Source organism: Grus americana, chromosome 5 (assembly GCF_028858705.1).
Source record: "Grus americana isolate bGruAme1 chromosome 5, bGruAme1.mat, whole genome shotgun sequence".
Classification (NCBI taxonomy): domain Eukaryota; kingdom Metazoa; phylum Chordata; class Aves; order Gruiformes; family Gruidae; genus Grus; species Grus americana.
In genome coordinates, this window is record NC_072856.1 from 53,286,975 (window position 1) to 53,309,515 (window position 22,541).

A 22,541-nucleotide genomic window follows, 5' to 3' on the forward strand; every position below is an offset into this window, starting at 1 on the left:
CAGAAAAGTCAGAATCCTTCTTTCCTCCTGAATGTTCCTTTTATATAATTAATGATAATAAATATTCATTAAGTATCACTCGCTGTTGGAGCAGTATTTTATTCCTTGCAGGATGTCAGGAGTTTTCACTTAACAAAAGTAATTTTCAAAGTAATTTTTTCTTCTTTAGGTGGAAGCAAAGCTTGCCCAGTAGTGCAAATCTATCCAAAAAGAGTGCTGAGCACATTCTTTATGCCAAGTCCCTTGGTTTCAGTGTGAGCAAGTGCCCTTTTTTTGGTCATGCAAACCTCTAATCATGGGGCTTTGAAAAAGGAAATGGGCCACTTCAATTGTCACTAGAAAATGGCCTCAGAAAATCCTGAGAGTTTTCATGGAAGAGAAACCGAAGACTGAAAAAATCGAGACTTTAGAGCTTACATTATTTTTCTAGTCCCAGAGTATTCTCTTATAAAGGAGTCCCTAAGGATGTGGGAAGCCTTTGTGTTAACCTCAACTAATGTCTCTTCTAAGATTAATCATGATACCTTATATGAACTCAATCTAAAAAAAAAAAGTTAAGACAATCTCAGTATATTTATTTACCTGTTACCTGAGTAAGTGCACAGCACCTTTCAAGTATTTTCAGCAGAAACAAGGTGATATTAGTGTTATCATACAGGACACATGTATGGGAAGGATTGTTGCAACAGGGTAAGGGTGAGCCTGGACATTAAATCTTCTGCTGAAAGTTTTGTGACTCCAGGAGGTTAAAAGGACACCTTTAGTTATTTGTATTTGTTGTGGGGGGTGCGTGCATGTGTGTGTGTTTGTATCTGGGGTCCCCACGTTCCTTGGTATCTTACAGTTGCCCTTGAGGATCAGGTCATTCCCTTCACATCTTTCCCAAGTTTTGGAGAACAGAACATAAATGCCCCACGTAGTTTCTTCTGGTCGAAATTCCTATAATTTATTGGCAATATCAAGGCCAAGGTGTTTTATTCCAGTGGGCCCATATGATGGTCTGACATCCTGACTTGGGGAGCAGAGACAAGGAGAAGGGCTTCCCAGGCCTGGAGCAGGCCAGGGGCACCCCGAACTGGCCACCAGCCGTTTCTGGGCAGAGGCAGAGAGACAGTTTCTGTCAGCTCAAGCAGCCATTTATAAATAACCATCCTTAAACCCCGTGTCAGGAAAGGCAAGATCACGCTTGGCTGTGTTTAACAGCCACTGCGAAGACCTTCCTTGACCCCTCGCACTGCGGGGCTGGAGCTCCTCCTGCCATCACAAGGCAGGAGTGCAGAGAACCTGAGCACTGGGGCCCGCTCCCCTCAGGGCGGCCGGGGACGGCTTCCCTCCGGGCGGGCCGTTACCGGGAGGGAGGGGCAGGGCGCTCGCCTCGGCTCCTCCCCCTTCCAGGCTCTGCCCCGCCCCCACTGGGCGGGGCTTGACACGCCGTGCTACCTCACGCAGCTCCTGGCGCTTCTTGCGCCTGCGCGCAGCGTCCCGGAAGGCGGCCACGTCTGCCGGAAGATGGGGTTGCGTCGCCGAGCCCGGCTCGGGGCCTTGCAGTGACCGTTGCCGCCTGGCGCCCCGTTCCCCCCTACCTCCCTCACGATCCCCTCGGGCCGGGGGTCTCCCGCGCTGGGAGGAGGTGAGGCCGGGCTGTGCTGAGGCCTCCGCCGCTCTTGAGGGCCGCCGGGTGGAGGGGACGGGGGGGCCCGGGCTGGGGACAGGCAGCCGTGCTACGGGTGGGCGGGGAGGGGGGGCAGCGGCCATCCTGAGTATCCCCCTCCCGCCCGGCCTCGCCTGCCTCTGCGCTTCCCCCTTCCCGCTCTGGGTGTGCTCGGCCAAGGGGCCCTCCACAAGCCTGCCTTGGGGTGACGGGGCCCTTCCCGGGAGCGGGGATAGAGGCACACGTCGCCTGTTGTAGTCTCACAGGCTGTTGGTGCAAGTGAAGGTGTGCGCCTGTCTCCCGTGTTGGTGTCACAGAAGGGGCAGCAGGCTGCAAAGTTTGTCGGGTGGAAGTTCCTCTGTCTGTCCCAGATTATGAATCTGCAGGTTAAACATCTAAGGCTTTGTTGTTGTCTGTCCCTGTAATAAGCATCTGGCTGCTTTTCCTCCTCCAACTGAGTTTGCTTTTGTCAGGTGCAAGTAAGCTTTATTTTCTGTTATTGTTGCAGATTGGCTAGCAGATTAGACACTGACACTTAGTAGGTGCCAGAAACAGATACGGTGGTCTAAGAGCTAAGCCTTGTTTTTGTCTGTTTTCCTTAGAAACTGATTTGGTTGTAGGAGAAAAGTATTAAAATACTCATAGCATTAATAGATTAACACAAGAGTTCTTCAGGTAGCCCATACATCTTGTCTTATCAACACCAGTCTGATTTGTAATCATTCTATGTCTTTTGCAGCATATGTTCCTGAAATAGTAATTTTGTAGAGTTTGTCAACAGACATCCATCATGTCTTGGCTTGCTGATCTCGCTGGAAAGGCAGAGGATCTACTCAACAGGGTTGATCAAGGAGCTGCATCTGCTCTGAGCAAAAAAGACGCAGCAAGCAGTGCAGTTTATGATAATAAGAATTTGGACTCTGCCAATGAATACTCTGAATTGCGCCAGCATACTGGAGAATTGAAATACCAGACGTCATCCAAAACAGCCTACATCTCCTCAGCAGCTGATAATATTAAACATCAAAAGGCCACAATCCTAGCAGGAACAGCAAATGTTAAATCAGCACGTAGGACATCTTCAGAGGTTGCTTCTCCAGTAGAAAGTGTTTCCACGCCCAGAGCTTCCTCACATTTTGTGAGAAGAAAAAAGTCGGAACCGGATGATGAGTTGCTGTTTGATTTTCTCAACAGTTCGGAGAAAGAGCCTAATGGAAGGATGGACTCTAAAAAAGAGAAGAGCAAGGCACCTGTTCTTCAAAATCACTCTCGGACTTCAAGCATTAGTTCCGTGTCTACCAGTACACAGAGTGCAAAAACTACTGAAGACAATTCCATGAGGAGCCAAGGCAATGGTAGTTAAATAGTATTGAACCTAGAGATATTTAAAACCCAAGTATGTCTAGGGTAAAGCTAGGTAATGGATTTACTGTCATTTCATGAAAAATTTAGTGGTAGTAGTATGTCAAATGTGTGGAGTGTAGCAGGGTTCTTAACATTTTTCTATCACAGGGATAATCTTAGATACCATGTTAATTTGACAAGCTGCATAATTAATACCTACATCTTTTGTGTTCCCAAACTACCTCATTGCTACTGCTCACCTTGACCTCTCTGAGCCATGACCTAAATCAGCCCCCATACATCCCCACTTAGAAACGCAGGCACTGCTGCATTTGTTTGATCCCTCAGGGGCTGTTGTTGCCACCTGGGAGACTGAGTGACTTTCAGTAGCTGGTAGATGGTGTTGGCCCAATGCACCACATGAGGTGATATGAGTTTTTCTTTGTTCCATGGTGGAAGAGGGGTAAGCTGTCAAACTTACTTGTCCTGCAGAGTAGGAAGCTGGATGTGGATAGGCTGTTGTAGAGCTACAAGCATGAGAGAGCTAGATAGATAAAGCCTTCAGGTTTGCCAGTGGTTCGTTACTGCAGTCTAAATAGAGATGCCTGAAAGAGCCTCTAGGCCAGATGGTCAAAAGTTGAGGCTATTCTCAAGTTAATGCTGAGGAGAATGTGGCTGGGAAGTGTCAGGAACTTGTGTTCTCTATCAGACTGTCCAATCTATACTCAGTCCTTGCTGTTGCTGTGCTACTTTGCTGTTGTTTATGAAATTGAAGCAAATGGTTATATTATTTCTTAATAATGTAGTTAGAATACCTTATTATTTGTTCAATACTTTGAGCATGTAAAGAATTGTAAATGCCAGGTTTTTAATTACTACATTAAATATGCTGAAAAGTTTTAGATGTAAAAAGGGATCGTTTCCAAAGATGTAAATATTTTTGTATTTCTGGGTCTGTAATTTTTTAATAAGGTTTAATAATAATTCAAATATGTTAGACCTGGCTATATTGGCCTTGCTGATCGGTGCTTAAGGAGCATATTTGTTTTGCTCAGTGTGGCCTGTTGAGTTTTCTTTTGAGGATTTTTGAGTAGAGTTTGCATCGTGGAGCTGCCGAATGAGGAAGCACACAATTATAACACAGAGCATGCTGGTTTCAAAGTTGATTGTATAGCTGTATCTGTGTTATTTAAATGTTCTGCATAGCATCTGTTGAAGTGGCTTATGATACATTAGCTATAGACAAAACCAATTAATGCTATACTTTGTATATTGCTATGGGTATAATCTAATATGTGCTATAAATGGCTAATTTCTTGCTTCATTAGTCTGTTGAGTTTTCCAGACAAAAGAATAAGGATAAATTGTGTGATAATTTGGAAATTGTGCAAATGAATCAAAAGGAAGGAAATGACACTTAGAGCTGTTCAAACAGGAAAGGGGTTTGAGAAAATGTGGAAAACGTTGCTGTCACTGCCGCACCTTGTTGGTGTAGTATTGTTCAGAATTGATAGTCTGCCCCAGCTCCCTGGGCTCTGGGCGATAGGGGCTGTTGCAGTGGTAACAAGGAAGGTGGAGCAAGTTGGTTGGTGATCACAAGGTGAAGTAAATAACATTGTGACAGCTAACCTGCAGTCTTGCTTGGAATTAGTTGCAGTCTGTCCCCCTGGATTTTCAGCAGTTACTCATCTGGCACATACTAAATTCAGAAGTAATATTTATTGATCACCTGCTTGTTTACTCATCACATGCTATGTTGTTTTTGTTTTTAACACTGCTGCAAAGCTTCCAGCTATCTGCACGTTGGAATCAAGACTGTTGCAGTGGATGTATCAATTTCACAGTGTTAATCCAGGATGCTCTGTGTGTGTGTGTGCGCGCCCATGATGGGGAAGGCTGTTGGTTCCTTCTTCCCTGCGAGGGACTGTTGTTCAGACTACTGCCAGGAGTTCCCTTACTGTTGTCACTGAGGTTCAAAGATTAAAAAAAAAAAAAGAAAAGAAAAAGAAAAATCTGTATTTTGGTTTCCATAATCTAGAGAATTGCAGTTTGTATTGGCAGAAAGTTTTTAAGAGTTTGTTGGAGTACATCTACCTTATATTTTTTCATTAGAGAAAGGAAAGATCACACTTCTGCTTCAAATCACTACAGCTTGATTTCTCATAGTAAAAGTGCTTTTGAAAAAAAAATATTGAGAGAATTATCATTGATGCAGAATCAGTAAGGTGATGTTTTGACTGAAATGTTTCTTAAAATTTTTTTACGGAAAGATAACTAAAATATGTAGCTATGTGGCTGAGTTACATAATTAGATTTGATATCAAAATGACTAAGCATAGTCACCTGAACAGATTTTTTTAAAATAAAGTTTACATCTTTGAATCAAAGTCTTAATGGAACACCAGAATGAACTTGAAATAAAAATTCCCCTAGTTAGTTGTTTTGTATATTTAATCTCTTCTGTTATTCTCTCAGCTTCTGAAGACATCTCTGGGCAGCATAGTCATAAAAAACTATCAATGTTTTGAAATCCTAAATTTGACATTGATGTAATAAGAAATTTTATAACTTCTGTGTCTTGTCTTGCAGCACTAACAAAAACACTGCATGATGAGTGTATACTGTGTAATAGTCCTGTTTTGTGCAACTCCCTTGGGAGAAGCAGCTCCATATTCCATTTCAATATAAGCTTTTTTTTTTTTAATTTAGTTTTGTATTATGCATTTAACCACTGATGCAGAACATGGAATTGCTGTTTATATCAAGGCAACTTATAAATACATATATTAGTTCTAACTTGCATCTCCCTGTACAGAAACTCCAGACAGTTCAGATTCTGGGCTGGGAGCACAAGCGGATGGCACGAAGGATTCATCACTAAGTGCAGTAACTAATCCTAGCCTTTCAGCTAATGATGATTTCAAGTCACATGAGCTATCCAATCTTCGCCTGGAGAATCAGCTGTTGCGGAATGAAGTTCAATCTTTAAATCAGGAAATGGCTTCATTAATTCAGAGGTCCAAAGAAACACAAGAAGGTACTGTGGTTTGGAAACTAAACTGTCACATGTTACTAAAATGCTAGTGAACTAGAAAACAATGCTATTTCTATGTTAGTGTTTCATATTTATAATAAAATCTTTCTAGTTAAATTTGCATGTATGACTTACCAAGCAAAATGATTCTTGGTTTCAGAGTAATGAGCTGGGACAAACTAAAAGGCTCGTTCAACTACAAAGATAACACAAATATTGATTAAAATGATGCGATCAAGTTAGTTCCAAAACTTACACCTTATTAAAATGGTTTTATCAAATGTTAACAGTGTTAAAATATTTTTCCTGCTTTTTAAAGGCCATTGCAAAATTTGTAATTTTTGAGTAAATTCCTTTAAATATTTCAAAATCTGTCTGCTTTCTGTCTGTAGGTTATAATTTCTGATGCCTAGAAACTGACAGTAAAAATATAAAATTCATTATTTTTGTATGAGTTTGCTAGCTTTTTCAAAGCCAAATGAAATGACAAATATAAAAAAAATGTGAATTAAAAACACTTAAATGGTAAGATATAGAGCAGACTGCCACTGTTAGGCATACAGCTGAGGGACCACAGTTTTTTTCAAAGTAACCATATAAGCCAGAGAATTTTAATTTCCATTGAAGCTTAATATGTGATTTTTTGATTAAAACCAGAAGCTTCAGCAAGTATTCAGACATTGTTTTAACACTGGTCTGTTTTTCTGCTGTTTTTTATGTTGAGCTCATTGTCACTTTGAGCTGAACTGAATGCTTTATGCAGAGATTTCCAAAGGCTTGCTTGCACAGGGCTGTTTGACCATAGGCCATTGCAAGGGGTGGGGCAGGTGAAATTTGTCAGCCACAGTGTGACACAGAATGAAATGCCTGTTTTGAGATTACCTGCAAAATTGTACGGGTCGTGCTCCGACAGCCAGTCTGGCATTTGTTACTTCTAGGTAGTTCATAAAGTTTCAGTGTTACTTCAACTTGGTTGTATTTAATTTCTTTCTTTAAGAAATATGATGTGTGCATCCTGACTATTTACAAGACCTTGCAATACCTACTTTTATAAACTTCAAATAAACTTGTTTTGTAGAACTGAACAAATCCCGGGAACGGGTCGAGAAGTGGAATGTTGACCATTCAAAGAGTGACAGAATGGTTAGAGAACTTCGAGCTCGAGTTGATGATCTGACAGAAGCTGTTGGTGCCAAGGATTCACAGCTAGCTGTGCTGAAAGTACGGTTGCAAGAAGCTGATCAACTCTTAAGTGCTCGGACAGATGCTTTGGAAGCATTGCAGAGTGAAAAATCACGGTACTTCATAATTTCATACTTCGCAATTTGCAAATAGTAATAGCTTTGAAAATTCAGGGGAGGTAACAATCTCTTTAACAATAAAAATGAAGAAACTAATGGGGAAGAGGATTGTATCAAGATTTGAAATACAAAGATTAAAGTTTGCTCTGAACCTGTTATAGCTGGCAGTGGAAACAGGGCAAATGAATATTAAGTAGGGACAATTGCCACCTGATTATTGAAATGCATTTTGTATAAAGTATTTATGTTTGTGTCAGAGGCGTGAAGCTGAAGATCTCGAGAAAAATGTTTTTGTCTTGAAAAATACATTTGTTTATCCACGAATATAAAAACTTTTCTGACTTATCTCAGCACTGGGATATGAATCTGTAATCGAATATTCCAGAATACAGGTCAGGGAGGGGCTGCATGAGTCACTGACTCCAAGCCTCACACCTGTAGCCAGCTGTATTCAGTAATTTACTGGGTAGGTTTTCAAGGCTGGTCTGAAAAACAGGTAGTCATATTTCCACCTGAAAATCACACAAGATTTCTTCTTGTTCAATTAATACATATGTCACTCTTTCAGGATAATACAAGACCACAGTGAAGGGAGCAGTTTGCAAAATCAAGCCCTTCAAACTCTTCAAGAGAGGCTGCGTGATGCAGACTCCGCACTCAAGCGAGAGCAAGAAAGTTACAAACAAATGCAGGTTAGATGTGAAGAGTAAGGAAGAGTTTCCAACTCTGCTTTTGAGATCGCATCTGCGAGGTCCCAGCTGCTCTCTCTTCCCTTTGACTTCAGTTGTTGTTCAGAGTACTAAGTGCTTGGAGGGATGTGCTGTCTGCTGCACTAAGTATCCTTGTGATGCTAGTTTACTACTTAGATGTTATTTTGAAAGCTTCACGATCAAAAGTTTTTGAGGATTAATGCTTATAATTTTTACTGCGGTTTTTCATGCTAACTTTAATGTTAAAACATGTTTTAAAACGACATCAGTAATCAATTTAATTTTCCATGCTATGTTGTTACGGAACAAATTGTTACACAATTGTAATATATAATCTTAAGAATATTAAGCTGGAGGATCACTTCTATGGTAAAGATGTGAGTACATCATTGCTAGAGACTGCTTTCCACACTTAGCTTGGCCTTCGTTATGTATAATAGCATCTTTGAAAACTTTAATCAGCATCTACTTTTTTTTTCTTTAAATTACATCAAAATATGGCAGACTACATTTGATAATATCTTTTGAGGGGAAAGCTTGTTTTTTGTTTACCAAATGTAAATAATAGGAAGAGCGATTTCTGATGAGGAAGAGAAACGCATATTTTTACTGATATTATTTAGGACTTGATTAAGCAAGCAGGATTTCTTTCCACATAGCACTAATGCATCATTAAGTTGAAGGTGGTAGATAGGAGGTGTTGTTTCATGTACAGTTGCTTTTAAGTTTTCTTCTTTCCTTTCTAGGTTAAAGTTGAGACTGTGTTTAAACACAAAGTATTGTTTCTTTATTGCTAATAGAATGAGTTTGCAGCTCGTCTAAGTAAAATGGAAGCAGAACGTCAGAACTTGGCAGAAGGGATAACTGTAGCAGAAAGAAAGTATTTAGATGAAAAGAGGCGAGCTGACGAACTTCAGCAGCAAGTCAAAGTAACCAAAAACCACCTAGAATCTGCAAAACAGGAACTGACAGACTATAAACAGAAAGCTACTCGCATACTACAAGTAAGCATTTGTGTAAAGAAATCCAGTTTGATCTGTATGCTTAACTTTTTTAAGGTGTTATGCTTCAAATAATCTGTGAGTTTTTCGTGTGAGCTGTAATATATTTTGGGGCATATTTGTGATGATACTTATACAGAACAGCTACCAGCCTGCATTTCGTACCTCTCAAATTTAAGTTTACCGATTGAGTTAAGTAATTGAAATGAAAGTTCAGGTCCTGAGCTTAAATAAAAATCCAACTGAACTGTTGCGCTTATTGTGCAATGTCTGTCACTGTGTTCCGCATCCAAGAGTCCAATCTTAGGCAGATAGATAAATAGATGTAACCTACAATTTGTTCCACACCTGCTATTCTTGAGGCAAGAATATTGCTCTATTCTACTTGAGGCTGAAGCATAGCATATAATAGATATTTATGTGTAAACCAAAGAAAATATTTTTATATATTCTGAAAGGTTGCATGTGATGAGTGTTATATAAACAATGGCAAAATTAGGTATTTTGAGCAGAGTTCTACTTAATTTGTCAAAGATACCAAATCCAAACGGTCAGTTTGAGTCTTTTTTATAAAAGTTAGCAAAATGTTGAAGATAAAGGTGTCTGTTTAGAATAATTAATTTAGTCTCAAGGACAGGTTTTAAATCATCTTGATAAATACGAGAAGCATGAGATCAGAAGTCAATGTTGAGCTAACATTAGGTTGACTCTGAATAAAATGGTTCATCCTCTTTCCCAGAAGACTTCCTGCTGTATTTGACTCTTATTTGGCTTTGTTAGCAGGAGAAATGATGGACTGAAAGGGGGTCAGTTTTGTCTTTAGCCTCTGTTAGTGTCTGTCTTCTCTCTTATGGTAGCTGGAAAGCCAGAATTATTATCCGTGACATGTTTAACATTCCAGGCGCTTCTAAAGAGAAAAGCTGTACTCTTCCTCAGATAACACAGGCTTTCAGTAAATCTAGTCTCATAGCATACAGAAAGTCAGAAAAATTATCAGTAGGGAAGCATTTTCATTTTAAAATGTGTAGAGGCATTACTAACTTGGCTAAAAGAACAGATACAGCAGTTCTTTTACTGTATATCTACACTTGAATTTTAGAGCAAAGTCATTTTGGCGTATTGTTAAATACTGCAATAAATAATATATTAATTTATTATTTCAGTCTAAAGAAAAGTTGATAAACAGCTTAAAAGAAGGCTCTGGTATTGAAGGCCTGGATAGCAATACTGCAAGCACAATGGAACTAGAAGAACTGAGACATGAGCGAGACACTCAGAGAGAAGAAATACAAAAACTAATGGGGCAAATACAACAGATGAGAACAGAGCTGCAGGTAGCTATGTTTATGTACGCATGTATTTGTAGTTAACCATGCACAAAGGACTGTTTTCTTGTATACCTTAGGGCTGTTGCTTCTTGTGTTTATTTGACCTAGTATTAAAATAAACCAACTTTTGTTCAAGGTGAGACAAGTGCTTATTGATACCCAGTTTATTTCCATGTCGGGTCATGTGGGAAGAATGCTATAGATACCACTTCTCTCTTCCCTCACTACTGTGTGCTCCTTTTGAAGGAAGCATTTCTTTCCAAACAAGGGTGGGGATTTCTCTAAACATCACCTATATCCTTTTCTGCCAGGGCTACTAATCCTTAAAGCAACTGTAATCCGAGTCGTCTGCTGGCATAATTGGCTCAACCCAGCAGTTACACGCAAGCCTACTTTACACAGCTTTAGCCTGTGGACAGTAGAAGGAAAAAAGTGGAGGCTTTTCATGTTCCCAAAATGCATTTATTTTATTACTATATTAGTAAAAATATTCTGTATAAAATGACAAAATGTCATTTATTCAGTACACCGTCATCTTCGTTTTCCTTTGAAGCAATATTTCTTTATTGCTAACTCTTTTTTTGCTGTTACCTATTACAGATTGCAGTATTGTTTGAATGTTAGTGAAACTGTAACATTTCTGTTCATTTCAGGATATGGAGACTCAGCAGGTAAGTGAAGCTGAGTCAGTTAGAGAGCAGCTTCAAGACCTCCAAGAGCAAATAACAGCACATAAAATGGCCAAGCAAGAGGCAGAAGCTGAAGTAGAACGGCAAAAACAGGTAAGGTGTTCTTGAAACCTGGTTGGTCCTTTTTAGGCCTCATATGGTGTGATCAGTAAAGCATTTGGCTTAGTAAGAGAGTAGCTTATACAGTATTAGGGTTTTTTTTTTTGTCTAGTATTCCAAAGAAATTCCCAAAAGCATAACGATTGTCATTAGGCCAAAGCACAACCAGTACTAAGCAATGGACGGGCCTTCTGGCTACTCCTGAGAAACAGAGAACTTGCTGATGTATTAAAGAATAGACCTGACCCTAGGGAGTGCACAAAATTGATCAGGATCTTAAATTTTATTCAGCAGGGCAACAGTAGGGATATAGTTACGTTTGTAACCATTATTTGTATCAAGAAACTCAAATACTATAAATCATTGCAGTGGAACTTCCTGTGGTCAGTTACTACATAAGACTTGGCTCGTAAAACAACGTTATTGTAGTACCAATTCATAGATTATTTTTTTAAATTCATAGATTATTTTTTTAATCCACTTGTTACTTAGTTCAGAATCTAAATGTTGTTACTTCCAAACTGCTCTCTGACACAAATTGCTGATAAAATTATATTAATGAATTTTGTCAAATTGTGTCATCTTTTTAAGCAAACTCCCCCTTGATTTAAGCAGTTTTGTGCTAAAAAGAGGGAGAGGGGAAAGACAAACTCATATTTTACGTGAACAAACTTATTATTCAGTAGAAATCAGACAAATGTTTTGTACCCTATTAAAAAATTCCTCTGTAAGAAAAAGTTCATGTAAAGAGAATTAATAATGAGGAAAGCAGGAGAGTACACTCTATCTGCTAGGAACAGTTTATCTTACAGGATTATCTGTCCTTCCAGAAATTACATTTTAATGAGATGCTAGCAGCTTGAACTAATTAAAAGGCAGGACTTGAGGTCTGTTCTTGATGGATAGCTGATGTTTATTATATCAAAGCAGATGGTAGATTGTATTTTGTTACTCCTGCCCTTCTGAGGGGTATATTTTAAGTCAATACTACATATAGAAAAGGTGAGGTGAATTAAAAAATAAAAAAAGGCATTAGCAGTTATTACAGAAACGGGAGTATTTCTTTTGATGACACACATTTACTTGTGCTTTTAAAGTAATTGTGTGCATTGATAATACAATTGTGGTCTATTCTATCTGGGAATTCCTTTAACTATTGCCATAATGTGTCTGAGACTGAAGATGGAAAATAAGTAGAGGTGTTATTTCTTGTACATCTGATGGTTTGATGGGAGAACAGGATTATCTGTTTTCTGTAGCAGCTGAAGTGATACAGTGATTTGAAGACTGTCTTAATTTAAAAGATAAGCATGACAGGTTTTTAAGTCGGAGTTAAAATAGCCACTAAATCATGGGAGTAACAAAAGTTAGTTAGATTTGCTGTTCAGTAAGTTGTCCCTTACTAATATTCCTTCCCCTTTCACATTTGTTAATTTATCTTAAACTTTAAAGGAAGACCTTTGTCATATGGAATTATAGATAGATATGCCAAGTGTTTTTAAACACTATTTAAAAATGGTATCTTGGATTGATGGGTTTATTTTAGGAATACAGATTTCTCCCACAAAGTGTTTCCTAATTGTTTAAGTTACATTATTGACATAATTTCAAGATAGCAGTATAATAAATGTTGAGAGTGTAAGGAAGATAAATCACAGTCCCAGTGAAATTGTGTGACTCTTAGTAAACTAGTCTGGATTCGAAAGCTGGAGAGAGACTCTTTATGAGGGCATGTAGTGAAAATACTGTGAAACTCTAGATATAAGAATATGTCTCAAAATACATACATGTATAAAATCTTTTATTTGTGATTGTGATACATTTTATAGGAACTCCATTATACAGAAGAAGAATTGTATCGAACAAAGAATACTTTGCAAAGCAGAATAAAAGACAGAGAGGAGGAAATTCAGAAGCTCAGAAATCAGGTGCTGTGTGGGTATAGAAAATAGCTTTATCACCTTCAATTATGAAAACAGCGATGAAAACTATTAATTTGATTGAACTGTACAACAGAAACATAAAGGCTCTACTAATGAGTTAGAATGGAGTTTTGAGTGGAGGGAGTACCAGAAGGGAACCATGAATTAGTGACTAGCCTAATTTATAATTGCATGTGCTTTTGTCTTCTGGGAGAAAAAAAATCAGCCTGTTTCCCAGCTAGACCTGATGGGGTGGTGCTGGATCAACATTCTTTTTGAAAACTAAAAAAAGTCATTGGTGCTTGATTACATCATTGTGATTTCTGTAAAGATCCTTTTAACTGGGCATAATAACATAAGTAACGTCCTACAGACTCAGTGATCCATCTAGCTCACTGTTCTATCTTGGACAGTGGAAATGGGGCCAGCATATGAACCCGGCTGCTTTCTTCACTCCCTTGTACTTGCTCAGCATCAGCAGTTGGATTAGGGACGTTAGTGTTTAAGTACCTACTAAGTCCCACCGGTACATTTATGGACCTATTTTCCTTGATTCAATCTAATCCTTTTTGCAACCTTCTGATGCTTGTCAGCCTCCGCAGCCTCCTTGGGTAGCATGAAGGCATAGGCTTCATTTTGTGTAAATTAACTTAGCATAATGAAAACTAGTCTATATGTAGAGAAATTGATAGTATAGAGTCAACTATGGTCAGCTGTACAGTTACAGTGTCAGAAGATTTGGAAGTTGCTGTGTTGTGATATAAACTTCTTGAGCCTGTTGGCGGATGATTCTTCTGGTAATACTGGCTTCAGGACTACCTGCACCTCCCCTGGTGCATTGCATCTAATTTGTATTTTTGATATCTCACTGCTTCTGGTTCCTGCTGATTCTGTTTTTTTTTCCATCACTGAAGCTACATCTTTGTGATATATGATGCTAGAAGTGGCTGAGGTCCAAGACTGTAGTGAATAGACAAGCTATTGCACATATGGCTAATCTGGAGGTTCCCATTTGCTTTAAATGTTTTCTGCAAATTGAATGACGTGATTCATGTCTTCATTTGCTGTCCTTGCAGTTTTTATTTGCTAGTACAATCACGTTTTCTGCCTCAGTGCTCCTCAATTCTTCTGCAACGTATCCTGCATTTTCACCATTTTCATTCAAGCTTTCCTGTAGAATGGCATCACATTCTCCCTGTTTATACTGAGTTTTTCCTTCCTCACTTGAAAATGTTTTATGTACTCACTTGTTTTGTGAAGTTGCAAGTATGATGGCCAGACTGGTTTGTCTTGCTATTGTCATGCCTACCATTTAAACTCAGCTCTGAGGCATAGCATTGATTTTTGTGATCAAACTTACGGTTATACAGAAATGTTCATATGATTAGGAATATGTTTTTACATAGAGTTTCTTGTGTCATGTAAAATCTTGTTTTAGCAACTGTCGAAATGAAGTTTCTTATTTATTGTGCTCATTGGTGATCATTTTGATAGCAGAATTTTTATGGGATAATACTATGTGGTAACTTGGTTCTTGGAGGGCTTAGATTTTTAGAGTTTTGTAATATGTCAGTCGGTCAGACTTTGAACTTACTCTGATTTTTTTTCTTTGCTTTGTTTTTTAGCTCACAAACAAGGCTCTAAGTAGTAGTAGTCAGACAGAATTAGAAAATCGGCTTCATCAGCTGACGGAGACACTAATTCAGAAACAAACCATGTTAGAGAGCCTGAGCACAGAGAAAAACTCACTTGTCTATCAACTGGAACGACTTGAGCAACAGCTGAAGGCTATCCAAGGCACTAGTACTAATGGACCTTCCATTAATATGGCAGGCATTGACGGTGCTGAAGGTAAATAAGGAAATATAATACTTAAAGCTCTGTCCTTTCTGCAGTTCAGGCTATTATATTTCCTAATGCCTTTCCCTGAAAGTCTGAGTTTATAAGGGAAAAAATGCTGAAAATATGCAGCTTATGCTGGAGACCTTGTCAACAGCAGCAATTAGCATAAAAAAAACCCCCAGAAGCTCCTTTTTATGTTTAAATGACTTTAAGTAAACTTAATAAAGCCAATTTCATCTTTAATTCTCAATACTATGGTACTATTGGAACAATCATTTACAAATCCTGTTGCAGGTGTAAATAAATCTGTCTTCTGGGGTTTAAACTGAATGTCAGAAGCAGGACTTAAGTGGGTTTGGGAGGTGAGCAAGAATGAGATACTTCCTTTTGAGAATTGATCGGAATTCTGATTGAAATCAATTTGCTCCTTGCTTTCTCTTTTTCTTGAAAAGCAGCTTAAAATACTGTGGTTCTGCTGAGGTTGGTTTGTCTGTACTGTGTGGCAATTATCCTGTATCTCTAGGAGAACTTCAGCAGTAGATCCATGGTTTTGAAATGTTATTTTTCAAAGTCAAAGTTTGTAATTTTGTATATATGGTAAGTAACTTTAAAAAGCAATGGACAATTGCTAAGAGGTGTAAAATGGCAATCCAGACTTTCCTTTCTCTGCTTATGAAAAACATTTAAAGAAATAAGGCAACAAATTTGAAATATGTTTCATTTTGGCTTGTTTTTAAGTAACTTCAGTAAGCTTAAGTTTAGTTGCACAAAGATGACATTATCTGAGAAATTTTTTTTTAATAAATTTTTGGAATATACAAGTTAGTATCAGAAAAGCTATCAGAGTTTTACTGTATGAGAAATAAAAGCAAATGGAGAAACTGTGACAGTATCAAACCCATAATTTTATACACCTTATAACAGAATTATTATTACATGATAGAATTGAATATCAAGATGTCCATCTAGAGAACTAAAATGAATTTAAAAAAATATATGAAATTGAAGAAACATTTGACTTGATTGTAAGTTTATCAAGAATGCTGCCTTCAAAACACATTCCCTCTAGCAACACAGCACTAACAAATCATATTTTTATATTATTTTTTGTCTTTGTTATACGCTATTGATTTCTTCTACTTTAAAACCAGCTAAGTTGTTGTTTGACTAATGAGGTTTTTTGCTTTTTTCCCTTCAAATAGGTGCCCGTATGCGTAATGTTCCTGTTCTGTTTAGTGACATGGATACTAACATGGCAGGAATGTATGGGAGAGTTCGCAAAGCTGCCAGTAGTATAGATCAATTTAGGTAAGAGTGTCCTAAGGAAATAAGTTTTGTAATTGCTGGAATCCTTTTGCAGTTTTCAAGTGGCAGACCTTCTGTTTTGAATTGCTTCTCTGAAGGTAAAAGTAAAAAATAATGAAGCTAAAGTACGGTATAAACTACTATCTATTGATGTAGTTCACTTGTGCTTTCCTATGGTATTAATATCCTTGGGCTTTTGCAAATTCTAATCAATTATTTAAACAACACACTTGTAGATTTTGATACAAGGGAATAGCTAAACTATGTACAAAACCTGTAACCTTTTTCATTACCATCTTCTACCTTTTCACTTTCAGAGGTTTTGACTGTGTCTATGATAAACTGTGCATTAGTGGGGGAGTATCATATGTATTCTTTTACTCCTGTTTAGGCATCCTGATGAAGACAAGATTCTGGGTTCTGACCCAGTGCAGGTGTTTACCTTGAAAGATAATCTGTTTGAGGAGTTAGTAAACAAAAATAATTCTGGATCCAGCAAAAGACTTGCTTTGATTCCTTTTCTGAGCAGTTAGGTTAATTGTCAATACTGACAACAAAGGTCTGCTCCAAAACTTGAATCAAATGCCAATAGAAAACAGAATTAGGTAGTATTTCTTGAAGCTTTGAAAGCAAGATACCTTGATAGAAAGTCCTTTATGCTTCCATGGTACTTTAATTTCATTGTGAAGAATATCAGGATTTCCGTGATTGGGACCTATTACATGTGATGTGTTAGTGCCACACAAAGTTTAGTATTATCATACTCACTTCAGTACACGCATGGGTTTTTTAACTGATGTTACTGAGCACGTATCTAATGCAGTATGCTTTGTAGCACTGTAGCAGCAAACTTGCAAAACCCGTGTCCTTTTCATCTAGTGAAATATAAGGCATGTAGTGATCTATTAGTTTTTTCAAAGGAATCTAAGGTTTTAGTTGCTTAAATCTTTTTGAAAGATTCATGACAGTACCTCAAGTAACAAAATTTGACAAATACATAGCATACTTGTGAGTTTTAAAATATCTGTACGACTCTTAAGTCTTAGCTCTTTTCACAAACCGTGATCTTAGCATGTAACAGAAAAACTTAGGAGAATATGGTTTATTGTCTGAATTCTGAATTTTCTCATTCCATTTAATGTCTTGAATACATGAAGTAAAATTCAAGTCGGAAACGAAGACATGTTTGAGTTTGTGGTGGTTGGAGCGAGAGGAGCAGGAATTTATTGTTCAGTGCTAACTTGTGCATTTTGTTTTTCTTGTATTTGTGTAGCATTCGGCTGGGAATCTTTCTAAGACGGTATCCCATAGCAAGAGTCTTTGTAATAATTTACATGGTGAGTAAGCTTTCTTTGAAGAAAGAAATTTAATGCAACATTTCTATAGCCAGTTTACATAATACTTACTAAATTGCAAGATGTTTGATGTTCAAAAGGCTGTATAATTAATTTTAACAACTCAATGTATTTTTTTGTAAAGCAGACTGAATAGTACTTACATAACAGCATTTTGGAGTCATGTTGCTTGGCAGTTTTCAGGTTTCCCCAGGAATTCTTAGTATAGCAATCTTAAAGACATTTATGTAACTACCATTTAAAAGATTGTAAAAGTAGAGTTTTAGTACTAAAATACAGAATGATAGTGACCTGTTGCCAAGGTTAACCCACCACACCTGTGTGTACTGCATTTATGAAAATGACATCTGTTATAGCTTTTTTAATATTTGGCACTTCACGTTTTGTTCAGTGACTAATAATCACACTTCTCTAGTAGCTGGAAAAGTAGCAAGAAAAGTTTTTCCTGCTAAACTTAAACAAGTAGTAGAAAGTTGCTCATCCATACCAGGTGAGATTGTCAGACTTGCAATTGATAAAAATTAAATTCCTCCGTTTTCCACTGGAGGGCAGATGTCTGTCAGTTTAAGTGGCCTGTGGTAAGGAAGATGTGCAGTCTGTGCTGCTTGAAAATATTCCGCTAGTTGAGCCTTTGAGTCTTTGAAATGAAGAAATAAAAAAAAAGTTGTTTGAGAAGGCATAATGATTCTTCTGAACAGAGTTTCTGAGAACACCTGTCGCTATTACAGACAGACACACATGAATAAAGAAAATGACAGTTTTCCCCTGCAATTGCTTCTTCCAGCCTACCTTGTACTGGAAGGAACAGTGCTGTTTAATTCCTAACCTCTCTCTTTCTTCCTGTTCATGACCTAGACTTATCAATATATGAATAAAATGCTTTGTACCAAAACACCGAAGACTTCTGCCACCTAAGCTACCCTCTGAAGTGAAACTCAATGATGGTTACATAGGAGCTGTGTATTGGGCAGTCAGTGGCAGTCACCCTTTTGCAGCTTGAACCTTGTAACTTGAATTATTTTTTTTTTAAAGGAAATGTAGCTTATGTATTCTATCAGTTATCTCCCTTGTAGCATCCCCAGCAACTTCTATTCTAATTTGATGGTTTCAGCCAAATTTGAGTGACAATTAACATTCCTAAAAAGTTCATAAAATTGCCTCAAATCAGTGCCTGTGATAAGGAAAGCAGAACTCACCTGTTTTACACAGCCTGGTATCAGCCGGTTGGCACAGGAGTAGTGGCTTACCGGTCACTCGAGGCACATCGCATCATGTACTGGCTGGGGGCTGGATATCACAGAGAACAGCTGGAGTTACTGGGGCATGGAGGGAGAGAGAAGCCAGAGGGCATAAATCTGTAGGAAGCCAGGCTGCTTCAGTTTTGCTATTTGTGTAAAATCTTCAGTTTTCTGCAAATGGCTTCTTCAGAATCTGACTCAGCATTTCATTGTGCAAATAAGAATTCTTTTTTTAGGAGTATCTGAATAATATGAAAAATATTTAATCAAAATATTTCTACAAAAAAGGTTTTATTAGCTCTCATGTTTACTGCTGCTGTGAACGATTGTCAGTGCTGATAAGTTAATTCTTTCCTTTCTTTTCCCAGGCATTGCTTCATCTCTGGGTCATGATTGTTCTACTTACCTACACCCCAGAAATGCATCATGACAGTCCCAGTGGCAGATAGACTGAGACAGGACCATATGCTGTGCTAATGGAATTCGGACTGGCAGTGTCTTTAGAATAATCAGTCCTGAAATATCAGCAAACTTTTCCTCATGTTTTTTAGGAAGAATGAAAACCATCATGCCTGATTTATCACTACTTTTCAAATACATGTATAATACTATGTAGCTTTTTCAGTATACCTAAAGGAGCGTCACTTTCCTGGAGAAATAAAGCTATTAAGTTAAGCTATGGTTAGCCTTTCCATTTTATGTAGGCCTTCTGGTGGTTAGTGTAAAAGATAAGGGTTGCACCTACAGAGAAATGCAAGGATTTCTGAAGTTACAGATATATATGATACAGACTAGTTTAGATCATACTGGATGTGGGCTATGGTCAGGTAATAAACTGTACTTAGCAATTTAAATAAACTTTATTCTTTCCGGTTTCTTTCAGTCTGCTTTTGCACTTCTGATTTTAACTTTGTAAATAATAGGCTTTTCCTTAACATGTTAAACCGAAAAAAGGAGAATGGATTGGTGCAATATCTTTTTGTAAATAAGTTTAAAAATAAAATATTATGCATTCTTAGCTTTGTACTTCTAGTGCAATAGATGTATCTTCCCTACCAGCCAAATAGTGGCACTGCCTATTTAAAGGCTGGTATTTTAGCTTTATTAGAGAAAGAGAGAGATGATTCAAACTCTTTAGAAATAATGGTGTTTCTTTTTATATATTTTAACTGCATTTTCTTATACCTCTCATTACTGCGTGTCTTAATCAGATCTTATATTCATTGAAATATTTATTTTCTAAAGCTTTGGGTACTTAATTAAAGCTATTTCTATACAAAAATCTATCAAAACATCAAAAATTTCTCATGTCTAAACACCAAATATACTAATAAACCATCAAATATTTATCATAAACCCCATAATACCAAACCTACTGTAATAGTTCTATCGTTAGACCGTGGCACTCTGTAATTACAAATTTTCAATACATAATTATACAAGGTCACTTTCTTTCCCTAAGAAATTTCTTGGTTTCGTGCGTGGTGCCCAAAGCTGAGTAATGAAAAGATGACTACAGGCAATTTGTCACAGTTCAGTTTTCATGTGACTTGAACACACTAAGCGTTAATCCTGTGCACGAAGTCTGTCATGTGAACTCCTATGGAAATGTTACAGTAGACAAATGACTGTATTGCTGCTCTGATTCAGATCTTGCAGAGAAAACTTGAAGTGTTTTGATGAACTAAGTAATAAAGGAGAGCATTTACTGCAAGCTGTGTCCCTGCCCTCTGTCACATTTTCTGTTGCCTGTTTTGTTTTCAATTCTGATACTAAAGCTGCTTTTGAACCCTGGGGGGAGCTGATTGCTATAGAGGAGATCAGGTAAGGTCCTTTCTACAGTCTCTCTATACATGTGCACTTTTTTCATTTTAAACCTCCGAACCACCTAATTTTGGATGCTCCAGTATATTGTGACAATTTTGGGGGGGGGGAACATTCTTAGTGGTATAAATCCCTTACAGCTTTGCTGACATCACACTAGCAGCACATCTATTTTTGCTTCCTTTCTCCCTATGTTCTTCTCATTTTCCTTCCTTTTTGATATTTCTTTTTTTTAAGAGATCACCTCTTGGAATCCACAGATTAAAAAAAGCAAACCACACCAACAAACCCCCCCTCCCCCCAAACCAAAACCCCAAACCTCTAACTTACTAAAGCCACTACAGTGCTTCTAGAACCCTTTATCATAGATTAGTGTTCTTCAGTTCTTCCAGATTTTATGCTAGAAACTTTACAGACGTAAGTACTGAAAGATTCCTGCTGACTTTTGCCTTTGAACTAGACTCTCGTATTCCAGCATCAGTTTGGGCCTAGCTAGCGTTGATCCCTGTGATGGCTTATTGAGAATAATGTCTTTAGGGCAGGGCACCAGAGTAGCATCAGCCTTGTGTTCCTGACCTCTGTGGGTGTTGCTCTCTCTGTTTTTATTCCTTGTCCATAAAATGATGTATAACAAACTTTTCTTCTTGGAACTTCAGTTCCCATCTTTTTTTTTTTCTTTTTACCATCTTTTTGGTTTTTTTTAAACACTTGTAAAAGAAAGGCACAGCTGTTTGAGCACCTGGTTATATTTTGATTTTAAAAAGGTGTGATGTTAACAACCAAACTGTGAATCGGTTTGTTTTCACCTAGTAAAAAACCTGGAGGCAGGCAGCTTATAGTTGCAATTCCTTGCCAGACAAAGGGCTGTTCAGTGTGGAGAGTAACATGGGATCAGAAAACGAATGCTGCTGTGCCACTAAAGACTATACTACACTTCATGTAAACACCTTCAAAGCTCCCTTTAAAGCATAGAAGGATATGAAAAGCCTTGATGATGGTGTTCAACTGTTTTAGAGCTATACAAGAAATACTTGAAGCTTTTGTTTAAACACAGTGGGGTTTTGCCCCCATAATTCATTTTAATAAGCTGCACATGAGGCAGTGCAAGAGCACACAAGACTGTGTGATGGAGTCTATCTGAATATAAATGTCAAATTTTGAGTTGAATGCTAAGATATACTTCCTGCCTCCAACTAGCAATGTTGGGCTCCGATGTCATCTGTATAGATTTGTGAAGTGTGCCACAGCTATGGGTCAAAGGTGACATAAGGACACCATTTCAACAAGCAGCTCCTAATGGTGTCAGGAGGTTGCTTTACTGAACAGATGGCTTTGGAGTGAACAAGAAGCTTCTGTTAGCCTGTATCTTAAGTGGTGGGAGGATATTCCAAGCGCCAAGTCTGTTCTTGAGGTACTATCGTTCTACTGGGCAGTTAAACTACCCTGACTTTCGAGACCAGCATAGCAAATTCGGGTTTTAAAAAAATATTTTACAAATGCTGAACCTATCTTTCCATGCTCTGTAGCCTAGCACCAGAAATAAATGGCCATAATAAGAACTCTCAGAAAATAGGAATATCTGTCTCCCGGCTGCAGTATCTCACTGTCTTGAGAGCACAATACACTGTTGTGTGGATGAAGAAAGGACCTTTTTCATTTCCTTCCTGCTAGGACTGAAACTGCTCCAGATACCAAGCATACACCTTGAAAGAATAAAAAAGATGAAAAATGAGGAAGAGAGGGTTGATAGGGAGCATAAGATTATTGATTGATACTTATTTTCCCCCTCCCCATTCATGCTCAGTTTACGTGCTATGGTCAGAAGGACACAGTGCATTATGCTGCCTTTCCGGAAGGGAGCGAGAGGATATGGCCCCTCCGCGATGGCCGGCTGTGGG

General features: G+C 38.1%; 1 protein-coding gene across 1 annotated transcript; it reads left to right on the plus strand.

Annotated features, from left to right (window-relative positions):
• The first annotated feature begins 1,471 nt into the window (after positions 1 to 1,471).
• On the plus strand, positions 1,472 to 20,533 carry GOLGA5 (golgin A5). Its single transcript, XM_054829046.1, has 13 exons — positions 1,472 to 1,630; positions 2,391 to 3,006; positions 5,811 to 6,032; positions 7,108 to 7,327; positions 7,899 to 8,022; positions 8,841 to 9,044; positions 10,205 to 10,375; positions 11,023 to 11,151; positions 12,987 to 13,085; positions 14,705 to 14,930; positions 16,124 to 16,229; positions 17,500 to 17,563; positions 19,188 to 20,533. The coding sequence occupies exons 2-13, from the start codon at positions 2,442 to 2,444 to the stop codon at positions 19,266 to 19,268; spliced, it is 2,211 nt and encodes a 736-aa protein (XP_054685021.1). The 5' UTR covers positions 1,472 to 1,630; positions 2,391 to 2,441; the 3' UTR covers positions 19,269 to 20,533.
• Positions 20,534 to 22,541: the final 2,008 nt, after the last annotated feature.

Bases quoted from the DNA above. Each gene is read 5' to 3' on its own strand.
- GOLGA5 (XM_054829046.1), top strand. From the start codon at position 2,442: ATGTCTTGGCTTGCTGATCTCGCTGGAAAGGCAGAGGATCTACTCAAC. The intron at 8,023-8,840 runs GTTAGATGTGAA...TATTGCTAATAG, and splicing joins AAAGTTACAAACAAATGCAG to AATGAGTTTGCAGCTCGTCT. The intron at 16,230-17,499 runs GTAAGAGTGTCC...GTATTTGTGTAG, and splicing joins AGTAGTATAGATCAATTTAG to CATTCGGCTGGGAATCTTTC.